Consider the following 15,737-nt stretch of genomic DNA (forward strand, 5'->3'; position numbering starts at 1 on the left):
GAATTTTCACTGTCCAGCCCCCATCCACCAAGCCCTCATCCCCACTCACCCCGGAGTCCAGGGAATTTCCCGAACATCCCAAAGCTTGAGTTTCCTGCCTGGGGGGAAGGGGCAAGCGCAGATAAAAGGAGTGCAGAGGTCTTGAGCGAGCCACACTGCTCTGAAGCTTCAGATCTCCGCCTCTCCCTCCTCTCCAACCTGCGCCCCCTCGCCTCGCTCCCTTGGCCGCTATGAACCTCCTGCTCGGCTGCTCTGTCCGCATCCCGGGTCCTTCGGGCTCGCGGTGCGCGCTGCTCGCGCTGCTGCTACTGCTCACGCAGCCGGGGCCCTTCGCCAGCGGTGAGAGCGCAGGGCACGCGGGAGGCACCCGGCCAGAGCGGCGCGTCCCAGCCTCCCGGCGGCCGCTGCGTCCCGGGCGCCAGGAAAGGCTCTTCCAGCAACCGGCTCTATAACGGTGTCTCTCTTTCTTTCCCAGCTGGTCCTGTCGCGGCCGTGGTGAGAGAGCTGCGTTGCGTTTGTTTAACCACCACGCCGGGAGTTCACCCCAAAATGATCAGTAATATGCAGGTGATCGCTGCAGGTCCGCAGTGCACCAAAGTGGAAGTGGTGTAAGTTCTAGTGCACTGCGGTGTACGCTGTGACCTTGGCAAAAGAGAAGTCCTCCAACCTGGGTGTTCAGCACCTGTGGCTCATGAGTGCATCCTCTTTTTCTCTCTCCAGAGCCTCCCTGAAAAACGGGAAGGAAGTCTGTCTAGACCCAGAAGCCCCTTTGATCAAGAAAATCATCCAGAAAATTTTGGACAGGTACTTGCCACTCTGATCTTTGTGGTTTCTTAATCTCTTCTCCACAGAGTGCAGACTTCACAAAGTCCTTATTTTCTTTACAGGATTTAGGTGCCACATTCCAGATCATGCTTAGAATGCAAAGGTTGTTAAGAAGGGAAAGTTGTTCTGGAATGTCCTGAAAAAAACTTTTATCACTAATCTTACATGTAATTGAATAAGCGATTACAAAGAAACTCATTACTGAGATATATTTTTTGTCTGCCCTTTGCTTTTATTGATCTTTATTCTTGTTTTCACTAAACGTTTCAAGCGCTGTGTTTTGAAAACGGGGCGGAGTAGACAGGAGTGTGGAAATTTGGTCAAACTGATATAATTCTTTTCTCAACAGTGGAAACAATAAGAACTGATTAAGAGACAGGACCACGCGCTGGAAAAATTGCCCCGTCTTCAGGGGAGTAGTTTTCTGGACGTCTCTGGACCCAGTGAAGACATGAAGGAAGGGCTGATTTTTTCCAGTACTCAGCTTTCTTCATGGATTCCCCACTTTGAAGGAGGGAAAAACCTATGTTTGTCCCTGAAGCTCAGCTTATGAAGTATTTAGCATAGTTTTCATGTCCTGCTATTTGCTGTTATTCCATCTGCTATGTTATTGGAATCTTTGGCAATTGGCTGTCTTGTGAGCCAAGAACCACTGGTTGTTAATCTTTCGATGCATCTTGAAGATTACTATTGTATTTCTAGAATCTGTTCCTTACAGTGTTATTGAAAAAGCTGTGGATTTAATACGTAAATGATGTTTCATTAGAATGCTATTGAGGGAGATACAGTAATCCTCACTCTTTTTATAAAATAGGAAACATTTTAGTGGATTTTGGGGGGTAATGTGCTAGAGAACGTCCTTATTTTTGATCCTGGGATGCTATTACAGTTATATTTCATTAAAAAGCTGGGTGTATTATACCGTTATTTGTGTAGAATATATTTCCTTATTTAGAACATCTAAATATTTAGGTTCTATAAGGACTGATATATTCTCTTCCTATAATTTTAGACATTTGATGTCTTCTTAGTATGGCATAATGTCATGATTTACTCAATTAAACTTTGATTTTATATGCTATTTATTAACTATTTTATTAGGAGTGCTATAATTCTGATTACTAAATATGGTTTGGATAGTTGAAGAAGCCAGGAAACAGGTAAATTCCTGACTTCTAGTTTTTATAGAAATGTATACCTTTAATCTTTTTAAATAAAAGCAAAAAATAATAATCTGTACTCTGAAGATTTCAAATACATTTGAACTGTTGAGTATAAATTCATTTAGTTTTCCAAAAATATACAGCATTGCTAAGATTTTTAGATGCCTACAGTACATCTTTGAAAGATATTGACCACTTTGTTATAACGAATTGTATATGCATCACATTCACTGTATTAAAATTGTACTTTTTTAGTGTATGCCTCATTGGTTTATAGTACTTATTTTGTTCTTTGGAAAAAAATAAAAGATTTTAAAACTTTACTCATGTAGTTTCTTCCTTCTGATACTGTTACAAAAATTTTATTTATTTTTAATTTTACATTATTTTAAAAATTAATTCTGCTCCTCTCTGGCTAGCAAAGAGGACCCTCGCTTTACAGTGCTATTGCATTGGTTCAATCTTTCTCCACACTCACTTCCCTTTCAGATACTCCTTCAAGGCACCAACAGCTTCTGGAGTCTTTAGAAAATACAAATACAATACAATTCATCTATCTTAAATCCTTAACTGGCCCTCTATTTTCTAGACATGAAATAAAAGTTGCTAAGCATGGTAAAAGAGATTCTGTCTCATCCCACTCCTGATTACCACTTCACTTCTGCCTAACATTCTTTGCAGTCTGGCATTTTAGTTTCCTAACCGGCCATGCTCTTCCCTGGGTCCATGACTTTGCATTTGCTAGGGCCTCTACCTGAAAGGAAATTAGTCCTTTTCTGCCTATAGAAGAAAGCTTATTCATCCTTCAGAACTCAAGCAATACCTCTTTCATGAAGTTTCCCTTGGCACTCCCAGCAGAGCACATGGTTTCCATTTTGATGTTTCCATAGTATCTTCTATTTATTGTAATGATCACAAATGTTGCATTGCTGCTATTTATTTATAAATTTCTTCAGCTGACTCTGCTAAGAGCTCTCCCAGAGCATCAACCACATTTCACCCATCTCTGCATCTCCACTCAATGCATGGCACAGAATGATTTAATGAATTGATAAGTTATCCTGACCCTCAGGTTGTTAGATAGTATCCTAAAATCAGTAAACTGACTCATGGTTGGTGTTGATTAAATTGTAATTCTTTTACTTCCATTTCTCCTTCTTGTCTACAGGTAATACAAGAAGTGATTTGTCATAAGCAATCTCTTCAACCTATAACACCTACTCCTTGTTTTTACCTGGTTAACTTCCATCCTTCCTCGGGACAGCTTACCTGTCACTTCCTGGAAACAACCTCTCTGACCCTTCCCCCTGTCAGATTAAGGCCCCTTTTATACCCTCTCATAGCTCTCTGTACTTTTCCTTTGTAACACTTTCTCACCAGGTTATAAAGAGTTTATAGACTATTTACATGTGGTCATTTGTTTAGTGTTTATCTATTCCAATTCACTGTAAATTCTGTGAGGGCAGGAACAGTGTTTATCATGTTCATCTCATTTCCTAGGACTAGTCCTAGCACATAGTAGGTATCTAAACAAATGACTGATCTAGGGTAAGCAAGCCCCACTGTCTCTCCAGTATTAAAATAGCAATTTCATATAAATAGCCCATTCTTGGGAAAAGCCAAAAAAGGAAATGAAGGAGACAAATCCAACTAGTATATATGCACATGTGCCCCACTGTGATTGGATTAATGCATTATATATGCTTATATTGGCATGTATTTGTATATGCTAATACATTATTAGCCTATGTATAGCTAACCTAGGTTTTTCTGTATCTTTTGCTCTCTCTCCTTATATATAAAATATCAATTAGATTAATGTATCTTCTATTATTATATATTGATACATCCATAGAACAGAGAGAGAAAGAGACAGAGAGATAAAAAGATATGGAAAATACTATAGTAATTTCAGAGATAGGTTTGTTGATAATTTTTTTCAGCAATATAGAAAAGTATAAAATATCTCTAACCTTTTTAAAAAGCATTATTTCTGTGGTTTCTTTTTGCTCTCTCAAATAATATCAGTTTTTTTTTCTTTTTTAACCTATTATTTATACAGTAATGCTGGGGAAATGCTAAAAAGCAAACCAAATTATCATAAACGTTCAAACTCTAAAATTTTGTGTTTTAAACAATCCCTGATTTGTCATATCAACACCCAAATACTTATTGAATAATACCTAATAGTAATAAATTAAAGCATATTATATGCCCTTTGGATGAGCAAAATATGTTTTGTACTTTCTATTTTTATATATTGGTATATCTACAGAACAGAGAAATAAACATTACTGGTTATTTTTTTCTTTGTCATCATTCAAGATCTTTGTTTTCACCAGAAGCAAGACTTACAAGTTTAGTTTGATCATAGACCATAGAATAAGACCTCATTTGTAATATTCTTGCAATTCTAGCTGTCATGCCCATTCTACAATTGGTCATTCCATAAAGAAAACAGATTATAGTATATTACCAAAGTGTAACCTATATTAGAACCTCAGTAACAGCCACTGCTCAGCATCCTACCATTACCAGTTGATTCTGCCACTAGCAAATTCAGGGTCTAACATGTCTGGGAAAATTTTTTCTAATGTATGTCTTCTAGAGATATGTCTTATAGTTTCCTCATACTAACTCTTAAATACTATTTTCACTCTGTTATTAATCTGAAACTGTCTCTCATATATGAAATCACCTGGAATTGAACAAATGATCAGCTAAAATCTACTCTCCTACGTTACTGCCCCAATCTGGACAATTTTCAAAGTGTAATTAACTTCCTTCATTCTACCAGACTTTCCTGCTTGCCTCTGTGTGTGACGCATTCACATAATCCTTCAATTCCTGAAGGTATGACAAGATCTATGACAAAATATGACTAGTGGCTTTGCTTTTCTATCATAGTTTTAATTCTTGCATAAGGAAAAGAATCACAGAGGGTAAATCTCATGTTACATATAACTTCAAAAGTCCTTCCTGGATGTTACAACATGAGAAATTTACTAGACAGAATGAACACGTGGGGATTTCTAATTGTCTCCCTAACTAAATCAAGGAAGAGAAGGAGCGTGTACTATGATTCTGATTTTGGATGACGTCCTGGTTCACTCTCAGTCTGGAAAATTAATATCAAATTCCTGAGAGGGACTGTTCATACTTCAAAGATGTAGAGTTAGAGAATGACATGGAAAGACAGCTTTTAGGCCTACAATTCTGTTTCTACAAGTTCTAGAGTCATGTTTCTTAAGTATAGGGAAGTTTCAAGACCTCTTCCATTTCTCTGAAAAATTCACCTTCTTAATGGATGTGTTCCCTCTGACACATAAATTTATGATGTTTGTTTCTAGCGTTGGACAAAGAGAAAAATAGTTGACTCATTTTCAGCAAGAGAGGCTAGTTATACTTTTTTACATTTTATGGTGCCATACAAAGTCAGAGAAACTACGTTACAAACCTAGTTCTGAGTATTTCTAGCTATGCGACCGTTACCATTTATTGAGCATCTCATTCCTCAGTTTTCTCATCTTTAAAATCAGTATTATAAGATCTATCTCACAGGCAGTAAGAGCCGTCCTGGAACAAAGTAGATGCTTGATAAATATTAGTTCCTTTCCCAAGTTTCTTAATTCAAACACGCCTTTGCAAATGAAAAAACTGAGAACTGAATAGTTAAGTGTCCTTATTTTTTTCAAATTCATTTATATTCTTTTTATTTATGTATAAGGTGATTATTTTTCAGTGCTTCCAACAATTTGTTTTTATGAGACTTTTAAGAAGCTTCTGGAAACTATATATTCTGTTATATTTTCTGTATATTTTCTATATATTCTGTATATTTTCTGTTTCTACTAATACTATATAGTAACATATCAAAATATATGATGTATTTTCTTTTGTATAAACATTCATCAGCAAATATCAATTTGTTGACTACTATCTTGTTATAGACCAGACCCTGTGCAGGAACTTTATGTTTGGAGATTACAAAGATGAAGAACTTTCAGCCTAAGTTAAGGTCTTTTTGCAGCAAATATACTCAGTTTTTCCACTGGACAGAGATTTTCCTAAAAAGGGGAGAAGAGCAGAGGGAAGAAGGAAGGGGGGAAAGAAGTAGGAGAGAGGATAAGAGAGGAGACAAGGAAGAGAGAGAAGGAGGAGGAACAGGGGGGTGGAGGGGCTTGTGTTTTTTCTTTTCCTTTCTTTTTTCTTCTTTCTTTCCCCCTCCATCTCTCCCTCCTTCCCACTCTTTCTCCTCTCTGTTTATTCCTGAGAAGTAGAATCACACTATTTAAAAGAGGAGGAGGAGGAGGAGGACCTAGGTGCCCCAGCAGAAATAGCTAGCAGTCAGCACCAGCCACCTCCCATGTAGATGAGGCCATTTTTGACTTTTTGGCCATTCCAGTTGCTCTCTGACAGCACCCACTTAAGTGAGCTCAGGCAAGATAAGGACAGCAGAAGAATCTCTCATTAACATGCAGAATTATCAGAAATAACAAATTGCTGTTTTAAGCCACTAAGTTTGGGACTGGCTTGTTACATAGCAAAAGAGGATCGATAGTACTTGGCAATAATTAAAAGTGTTTGCAGGCTCTCAAATGACATTGTGCTAGAATTTTCTCAATGAATAGATATGTAGTGAAAATGGGTAACATTCATGTGTTTGATGGTCAACAAATGATATTAATTAACATAAAATTAAAATAAATGTGCTCAGGCCTGGAAAACTTTGCAGTACTTCTAATAACAGCACACAGGAAGATATTTCCCCCTCAACTCCACCCCTCCCACTCCTTCCCTACCCCCATCCCATGCTTTAGCTCTGGACAGCATACAGCAAAACCTCAAGTAACTTGAGTGCCAGAGTAATTGAGGTTTGGACAATTCTTGTCAACTCAGAGTTTTACAGAAAACACACTTGGTCTCATCATTTAGAGAAATTTTTTGTTAGCTTGTGTTTCAATTTATTGATTAAAATACTTTAACAAACTTACCCAAAATTTGATTATCCCTAGGATCCTCTGAACCAATTGCTTTTCATGACTGATTTACAGGTAATAGTTTATTTCCCTTATACTTGAAAAATGGATTTGGGACATGACAGTTCAAAATGTTCTATGTAAGGCAGAATCAATATATGTATTAATTTTAATGGTTAGTGGTTCTCCAATGTCTCTAGATATTTTCTTTTAAAATAGCTAACACATAAGTTCTGTTTTGGGTCTTAAAATACTAGCTTGTTTCCTGAATGACTGTACTATTTGGAAGACAATTTAAAGGAAAAAGAGTAAAATTACTTACCACGAAAATTAAAAAAACAAAACAAAACACAGGGTGACAGTGTAAGATTTATACAAAGGCTGTCAAATTATTTTCAAACCCAAGAACTTCTGACACTTGTTTCTACTTCTAGCATTTATTTAAATCATAATTTTATATAAGCTAACTGGTTTTTACATGAACACCTGATTTTAAAATATCTTTTGCCCATTTTTTGTACAGTTTGTCACTGACTGTATTGTGTTTCTTATCATGGAAATTGAAGGAAATGATGCAAATGATAGTAATAATGGTTAACAGTAGTAGTCATACAAGTAATGGTAATGGTGGTAGAGTATTATTTATATCCTTTATTTTGTGAAAATATTTCACATCTTGCTCTTAAAAAAGAAATAGTTAAATGACCAAGTCACACAATGAAGAAAACTTTGTAATGCCTGGCATATAATACATGCTTAATCAATATTTCTTGAATAAGTAAAAACTAGCAAAAAGTTATTTTATATGAAATGCTGACTAATAGGCTTGTGAAATTTAATGATTCAAGAAATTTGTTAATACTTCCCCATGAACCTTGCTGACGATGTAACTTTTGTGACAAGACACATTTGTTTATTAAGACAATGACTTGATTCTGTGCTGTATGTCAACCTCTTTCCTGGTACCAACCAACTCAAATAGCATCATTACTTCTGAGAACTTTCCACATAGTTTCCTCAAAAGGGTTAGGAACTTTTGAGTAATCTAATTAAGTGAACTAGGAAAGAAATTTGAATAGTGTTAAATACAGAGAAAAAAAAGTATCCAATAAATATTGTCAGCAATACTTCGGGGAATTGTGATGAACAGAAAGAGAAAAATACATGAGTAATGTTGAAAACCTTTATATCTTACATTTCTGAAAATGTTTTTGAGCTTATATCTAAATAAAAATATATCAGACTTGAGAATTAACAGTATTTCAATCACATAATAATGAGGAAAGACTATAAAGCCATTACTCAGGAAGAACTAGAACGAAGTCTACTATCCTTATTCTTTTTCCTGCTGAGCTACTCTCTGAAATTGACTCCACATCTCAGCTCTTAGAAGGATACTAATTTTCAGCTTCAGCTTAAGCCCTTTATTTAATCTTACTTTTTAGACTATGAAATTCTACGTTGGGACAGATGGGAAATTATTTCAGTTTAATATGTTCTACTGCTAAACTTTAATTTATTAGAAAAAACAAATGGGGTAGAGAAAAATAGGGGCTATAGTACAAATCAGGACCTAAGAACTTAAGTAGGCACCGTCAGTAACTACTAAAACAGGAAAAATTGGATTAAAAACTTTTTTAAAAGATTAGAAAAAATTATTTAACATATTCTTTTTTAATAGAAAGTAATTTTGTATATTAAGGTTTGGAGAATTTCTTCTAGAAATTTAAAGGTATTAAAAATTAAAAAAAGATTATGGGACATTTAAATAATGTTGTGTAAGATATATAGTTGTAATAGAGATATAACTTGTGGCCAGGGCCTCTTGTGTCTGCCTAATTCTTTTTTTAATCGGTTTTTCCAAGCCACCTTTTTATACCACAAGTGCTTTGGGTCATGTGGAGTTTGGTCTGGGAAATGTAGGTGATTAGAAAGGAGAAAGAAACTTTCTTTCACATGATACGTATTCATTGATATATTCACTGACATTCTTTAGGACCTACTGTGTATTGCATTGTCCTATATGCTATAGGATAGATGAAACATTCAAAGAAACTTAGGACATGACTCTGCCTTCAAAAGTGTACAGTTCAGTTGAGGAAGCAAGTCTTACAGCTGGGATGGAGATCCAGACAATAACAACGATTGACTTGACCATAGAATGTTATGCAGCCATTAAAAAGAATGGGGGCAAAATTACACTGAGATAGCATGAAAGGATGCTGAACATGTATTTTTGAAGGACAAAAGTAAGCTCTATAGTGATCTGTATAGAGTGATCCCATTTATATAAAACAGACCTATATATACCGCTGCATATGTATATATTTGTATCTCCATGTATTATAAACATGTATATGTATACATATGTGTATATAAATGCAGACAGAATAGAAAAGTAATGCCAAATTGTTACCTATGGTTCCCACTGGAGAGTGATAATGTGGAATAATAATGAAGAGTAGCTTGCATGTTTTATTCCACATATATTTGCAATGTATGAATCATCTACAACAAATTATATCACCTATTTTTCTGTTAGATTAAAAATAAAAGAAAAAATAAATATGCTGGGTCTTGCTTTTTAGGATATATTCAGATGGTAGAACAAGTAGCTTGTTTTATAATACAAAGCAAGATGAGTTTTGCTTGTGGTTTCTGGATGAAATTACAACAGATAATACATTCGGAAGACAGAAAAATGTCTGTAAGCTAATGTCTAAAGTCAGTCTTTGATGGGAATTGGCTCATATTTTATGCACATACTCCATACCTTTCCCGACATTTGTCAACAACCAGGAAAACATCTTTCTTTGGCAACTGGAAAGGGAAGATAACTCTCTTTATCAAGGGCCACGTGTTTATGCCTTCAGGTGCTCACAAATATGCCTATGAACTGCATTATAGGAAAGGCAGGGCATATTGTTACATAGTCATACAAAGAAAATACATGTAATATTTCAGTCTAGTTCTTACCTCTCAAAGTGGAATGCTTACACATGTTAAAGGGAGATGGTTCTTGAGGAAGGGAACGTAGGAATGTGAAATGATGTATAAAATGCAACTTAGCAGAAATTTTGATCTGTCTGCTGTTTATCTCGGTTGGGCACAGACTGACCATGATGGGTATATCATCTCACACCCTCGCTTCCCTCTTTCCTACCTCTTCCTCTTACTGGCCTTGAGGGAATGTGTATAAAAGACATCTGGAGGGCATGTAAAGCCATCCTACTGCAGACTTCTAGGAGCAGCTCACCCTCTTGCTGAGGTCTCCTGGCCCTGGAAGCAATACTAGCTCAGCTTTCCCATCATGAGCCTCAGACCTAACTCCACCTCCTTCTGTACCAGTGCGAGCCTACTTCGTGTCTTACAGGTGTTGCTGCTACTGTCACTGCTCCTGACTGTGCTGTTTTCCTCCACCAATGGACAATGTAAGTGAAACTTAAGGAAAGCTGAAGATAGAGGCTCTGCTTTCCAGCAGCTGTAGCTGCTTCTGCAGCTGTGTTTGGGGGAAAGACTAGCCTGGCACTTCTGAGGCTGGAGAATGCCATTATACTAATAATTCTAATTATTATCAAGAGATATGCTTAGTGGGTACTTCACATGGCTGGGCATTGTGCTAGGCACTTTACTAAATAAAGTTTTACAGATCATATTTGCAATGACCTTATGACAGAGGCACAATAACCCTCAAGTTACAAATAAGGAAACTGAGGAAAATAATCATAACCACTAATAGAGTCACATTTTCTACCCTAGCTGAAAGTGTAGATGGTGAACCGTACTTTGAACTGCGCTGCTTGTGTATGAAGACTATCTCCGGAATTCATCCCAGTAACATCCAAAATTTGAAGGTGAACAGGGCAGGACCCCATTGTGCCAAAGTTGAAGTGATGTAAGTCACTGTTTCTGGAAGCCACTCATTATGGAAGCCGTCTTATCCCTCCCCTCCACTATTTTCGGTAGCCTCATAGATAATTCTGTTCTTTCTTGCAGGGCCACGCTGAAGGATGGGAAGAAAGTCTGCCTGGACCCAGAAGCTCCCAGAATCAAGAAAATAGTCCAGAAAATTTTGGAAAGTGATGGATCAGCTGCTTAATCTGTTCTCTTTCTGCCAAACCTTTTTGCATTCCAGGAAGGGTAGGAATTTGAAGGCTTAACTTTCCACAATTCTTATTTGTCCGGGATACCTATTCTTACTGTATTAAAATTTGGATACATTTTCCATTATGTTTCAAAAATTACATTTTATTCTGAGAAGGCTAAAAGATGACAGAGAACTGGCCAGTTAGAGCAGTTGGGGATAGAGTGTTATAACACCAAGGTCAAGGGGTTAGATCTCCCTACAGGCTGGCTGCCAAAAAAAAAAAAAGAAAGAAAGAAAAAGAAAAGAAAGAGAAAAGATGACAAAAGATGGAAATGAGCAAGCCTAGTTTCAACGTGTAATATATGGTTTGCTCCCTAATTCTTGGCTAAACATTGTACTGTGCTTTGTATTTCTTTATTTGAAAATTTCTTTCCGTACACATTTGTGTTAATTTTTCTTTCTACTTTGCTGTTAGACTAGACATGCCTACAATGATTAATAGATTTCATAATGATTAGTGATATTAGGAATCACACAGAGCCCAGCATAGAATACTTTCTCAGTAAATGTTTGTTAATATACTTAAGGACTTAATGGAGTTTTCAGTGTCTTAGTTCTAGGATGTCTTGTTTCAAAACATTCTTTGAAAGTTTTGAAACATTTTCTGACAGTTATTATACCCTTCTGACCCTACAAATAATAAAGTTGTAAATGTAAGTCTTGTAAACAGTGATTATTTACTCTAAAGTGAATATATTTAATGCTAGTAGGGCAAAAATATATGAAAAAGAAACATTAATATACTCTACAAAAACAACTCCAGTATTTTCTGCAACAAAAGAGAAAGAAAAAGGTAGCTTTTATCTAATGTTAAATGTTTTACTCTGGCATGTTTGTCTACATTTGCATTTATTTAATATGTACATGGTACAATTTTTGTATTAGAAGCAGCTTTGCAAGTAAGTATAATAAAGAACTTAAACTTTACTGAACTACTATTCTTTTTTAATCAAAGAACTTTTATTCATTTCTTAATCTCTAACATTTGTCTGCACTATGCTTACAGAAGTATTAATATGGAATAAAAATTTGTTATTGATTTGTTGTCTTAAAATATTTTATCTACAAAATAAATGCATTTATTAAGTAATAGTTAACCAAAAATATACATAAATAAACATGTAATAAAGCAGTAAATGGGGATTGCATTCATTTTCATTAGTTTTTTTTTTTTCTGCAACAATTCAAAATAGCTCAGGCAGCTCACTCACATATCCCCAGTGGTTTTCCACTGAAATCTGACAGGGCCATCTTCTGAGACATGAAACAGGGTTTGCACTATGCTTATGTCTCTTGAGATGCAGGTGTCTTATTTTTGTGTGCATGTATTGCATTATTCTGTTTATATATGCAGAGAAAGGATGATTTAATTGCCACTCACTACTGCCTAGATTCCTTTACAATGTAAATATTGAAATCTGAGTGTAAGGTTGTATACACCCAGTATGTTGCCCATCCATATTCAAAACCATTCCTCTTATCCATTCTCTCTGCTGCTAACCCAGAAGGGGCCTCAAGTTTCAGTTCCTTAAACATAGATGAATTACAACATGTTCTGTAACAGCCATTGTGCTAAATGTTGGATGTTCAAAAATACATGTCACAGAGGATTGCCCTTGAAGAGATCACTGTCCAGTGGGATAGGCAGACAAGTGGACAAATAATTACAATCACATGTAACACATGTTAATATAGAGGTATGCTCTAATTGCACAAAGGAACAAACACACCAAGCCAAAGCCTTATCATAATCATTTTCAACACTTACTGTCTTCACTAATCTAGCTACTTTGTATTGAGTGTCTATTATAGTGCCAGAACAGTGAAAACATTATGACCTCTAACCTCATAGAGTTTTCCACCAGGAAATAAAATCAGCGTGAACACTTTTAAACACAAACACACACATATACATCTCTGTGTATAATGTGCATGTGTGTGTTTGTATTACATGTGAGAAATAGGAAAAGCAGAAGGTGCTATAAGATAGAACAACAAAGGATCATAGTTAGATATAGCTGTCAGGGAATGCCCCTCTGAGGAAGTGATGTTTAAGCTGACACCAGAAATATGAATAGAATTTAGCCAGCTGAAAAGATGGGTGGTGGGAAAGTAGAAGAAAGAATGTTTCAGGCCCAATTATTAAATTGCATGTTCCTGAAAAAGTCCAGTCCTGCTAAGCATTAAGATGTCAGTTAATTCCATACAGTGCGCTCCTGATACACTTCACCACTGTTAATCAATGTAACAGAGAGCCTTTGGCTTTGGGATGAGGGCGTACCTTGCCCTGATCAAGAGCCAATCATTTTTTTTTCAGAGAAGGGAAGACATTCCATACTGATCTCTTCACCTTCACTGTGTGGGAGCCTGTTCTTACCCTCCATCCTCACCTCATCATTTTTGTCTTCAGCTCCCAGGTACTCTATGTCTCCTGAGATCATCACTGTGCCCCCCAACAGTGCACCCCATCTAACCATGCCCCTGGGACTGGCCATGGACCTGGCAGGCACTCGTAGATGTGGCCTGGCAAACTCTCCTTGTCCTGTCTTCTGGATTATCATCTAGGATGGAGCCGAACAGAGAAACATACATGTGCTAAGTTTTTACAAAAGGAATGCGTTCAATGGTTACTTTTCTAGGAGTTATTTTTTCAAGGAGTAAGAGTAATGAGGAGAATAGATCTTGCTTCCTACGATATATTGGATGTAGAACCTTGTAAATTCCTTCAAAGAGACTGTGGAAGGCTTCCACAATCAGGTGAAATTCGGAAGAAAGTTATTGCCTAGAGAACAAATTCAACATTTTAGTATCAGGAAACAACTACAAACCACACACCTTTAACACACATAGCTGCTGAATTCAACTCAATAGTAATCAACAAGAAATGCAGGAGCTTATAGCAGTTTTTGGCAATGCAGTTGGGAAGGAAAACAGAAACTGTCTCTGTCCTGAACATAATATGCTGTGTGAAGTGCATGGTGACCACAGAGGCCTCTGCTGTTACCCATAACAAAGAAAACATACATCTTGTAAGATCCAAGAACTGTTTTTAACTCCACGAATATGCATGTATACAAGTTTAGGTTGTAGGTATGGATCCTGTTACTATAACATAAGGCCAGCTCCCAGGCAAGGCAGCTGACCCCCAATTTTTTTTTTTTTTTTTTTTTTTACTTTTAATCTTGGCCGGCCAGAGCCCAGCTCTTTGCAGAAGTGTCTTAGCTTCCGCATCGCTGTTCCTCACTGCCCACCCCAGGCTTCCGGATGGGACGGACGATAGGGATAAAATGATGTGCCTGGGGAGTTCCTGGAGCGACTAGCCTGTGGAGCCCCAGTTCCACTTCTCTTGAGCACTCGGATCCCGCTGCAGCCTCCGCGACATGAGCCTCCCAGCGGGCTCCGGCGCCTCCCGCACCCGGCCCAGCCTGGGGCTGCTGTTCCTGGGACTGCTGCTCCTGCCAGCCTTGGTCGCCGTTGCCAGCGGTGAGATCTGAAGCAAGGCGGGCAGGGACTGGGCGCGGCGGGGAGAAGGTCCGGGCAGCCCCGGGGCTAGGGAGGAGTCGTTAACGCTAAGGATACCAGCCACACTTTATCGTGCTTGCTAAGTGTGCGGGCACGGTGCCCAGCGCCGCACGTGCGCTTAACCACCTAGTCAGCGCAACCTCTAAGGGAGGTATGCTTTGTGGCTAAGGAAATGCAGGCAGAGGAAAAGATCCCTAAGGTATCTCCGGCCACTCGTGGAGTCACCACTCCCTCCCCTACTCCGGTCTTCCCATCTCTCCCTCTCTGTTCTCAGCTGATCCCGAAGAAGGAGATGGGGACCTGCAATGCTTGTGTGTGAAGACCACCTCTCGAGTCCATGCCAAGCACATCACCAGCCTGGAGGTGATCAAGGCCGGACCCCAGTGCCCCACCGCCCAAATGATGTGAGTCCTCGCACTGCTTCGGTCGGTGCCCACGCTTTGCCTCCTCTGCCCGGTCCCTCTCCTGTCTCTTCTCATCTTCAGATCCAAGGACTGATAGGCGCGCCTCTTCTCTTTTCCCTGACAGCGCTACGCTGAAGAATGGGAGGAAAATCTGCCTGGACCAGCAGGCCCCCCTGTATAAGAAAATAATCAAGAAACTTTTGGAGAATTAGCTATCTGTCTCAAGCTGTACGTTTGCTATAGAACATGCATTTTTTTTTTTTTTTTCCACTTTCAATCTGACTGTGAAAGAATCTTCTGACGTTTATATTAGCCTTCAAATCCTAAATAAACAAATAAAATAAATCAAGATGTGGTATAGTTAAAATATTTCTTAATAATAACGCAAAACATAAGGCCAACACATCACAATTTCATATATATAAGCACCTCCAGAGTTTTAAGCAAAAAATATTTCAAAGGAATGTTTGGTTTAGTAAAACTGGTTTTGATTAGCGTTATATGTTGGCTGATACATATTTGCATGTCTATGGGAGCGCATTACTTCATTGCTACATAATAATTAGCTTTGCCAGTAAATATTAATGCGCTTACTAGACTGCTTTTTAAAAAAATTAAGTAAATCAGGCTCTGCTTTTATCCTCTTAAGATTTATCTCTTCCTCAGTATTATAAGAAATTAATAAAAATGAAACTAG

The 15,737-nt window shown here is 37.7% G+C and overlaps 3 protein-coding genes across 3 annotated transcripts; all 3 read left to right on the plus strand.

Moving 5' to 3' along the window:
- The first annotated feature begins 230 nt into the window (after positions 1–230).
- Positions 231–3,160, plus strand: CXCL6 (C-X-C motif chemokine ligand 6). Its single transcript, XM_063107453.1, has 4 exons — positions 231–339; positions 476–608; positions 721–804; positions 3,157–3,160. Exons 1-4 carry the CDS (start codon positions 231–233, stop codon positions 3,158–3,160), a joined length of 330 nt encoding a protein of 109 aa, XP_062963523.1.
- A 7,117-nt stretch (positions 3,161–10,277) lies between these two features.
- PPBP (pro-platelet basic protein) lies at positions 10,278–11,066 on the plus strand. Its single transcript, XM_063107454.1, is given in 3 exon segments — positions 10,278–10,431; positions 10,727–10,862; positions 10,964–11,066. Coding segments are annotated over 3 exon segments (393 nt in total).
- Positions 11,067–14,451: 3,385 nt separating this feature from the next.
- LOC134386589 (platelet factor 4-like) lies at positions 14,452–15,337 on the plus strand. The gene is made up of 3 exons (XM_063108798.1): positions 14,452–14,597; positions 14,911–15,040; positions 15,165–15,337. Exons 1-3 carry the CDS (start codon positions 14,495–14,497, stop codon positions 15,250–15,252), a joined length of 321 nt encoding a protein of 106 aa, XP_062964868.1. The 5' UTR covers positions 14,452–14,494; the 3' UTR covers positions 15,253–15,337.
- Positions 15,338–15,737: the final 400 nt, after the last annotated feature.

Source organism: Cynocephalus volans, chromosome 9, assembly GCF_027409185.1.
Source record: "Cynocephalus volans isolate mCynVol1 chromosome 9, mCynVol1.pri, whole genome shotgun sequence".
In the NCBI taxonomy this organism is placed as follows: domain Eukaryota; kingdom Metazoa; phylum Chordata; class Mammalia; order Dermoptera; family Cynocephalidae; genus Cynocephalus; species Cynocephalus volans.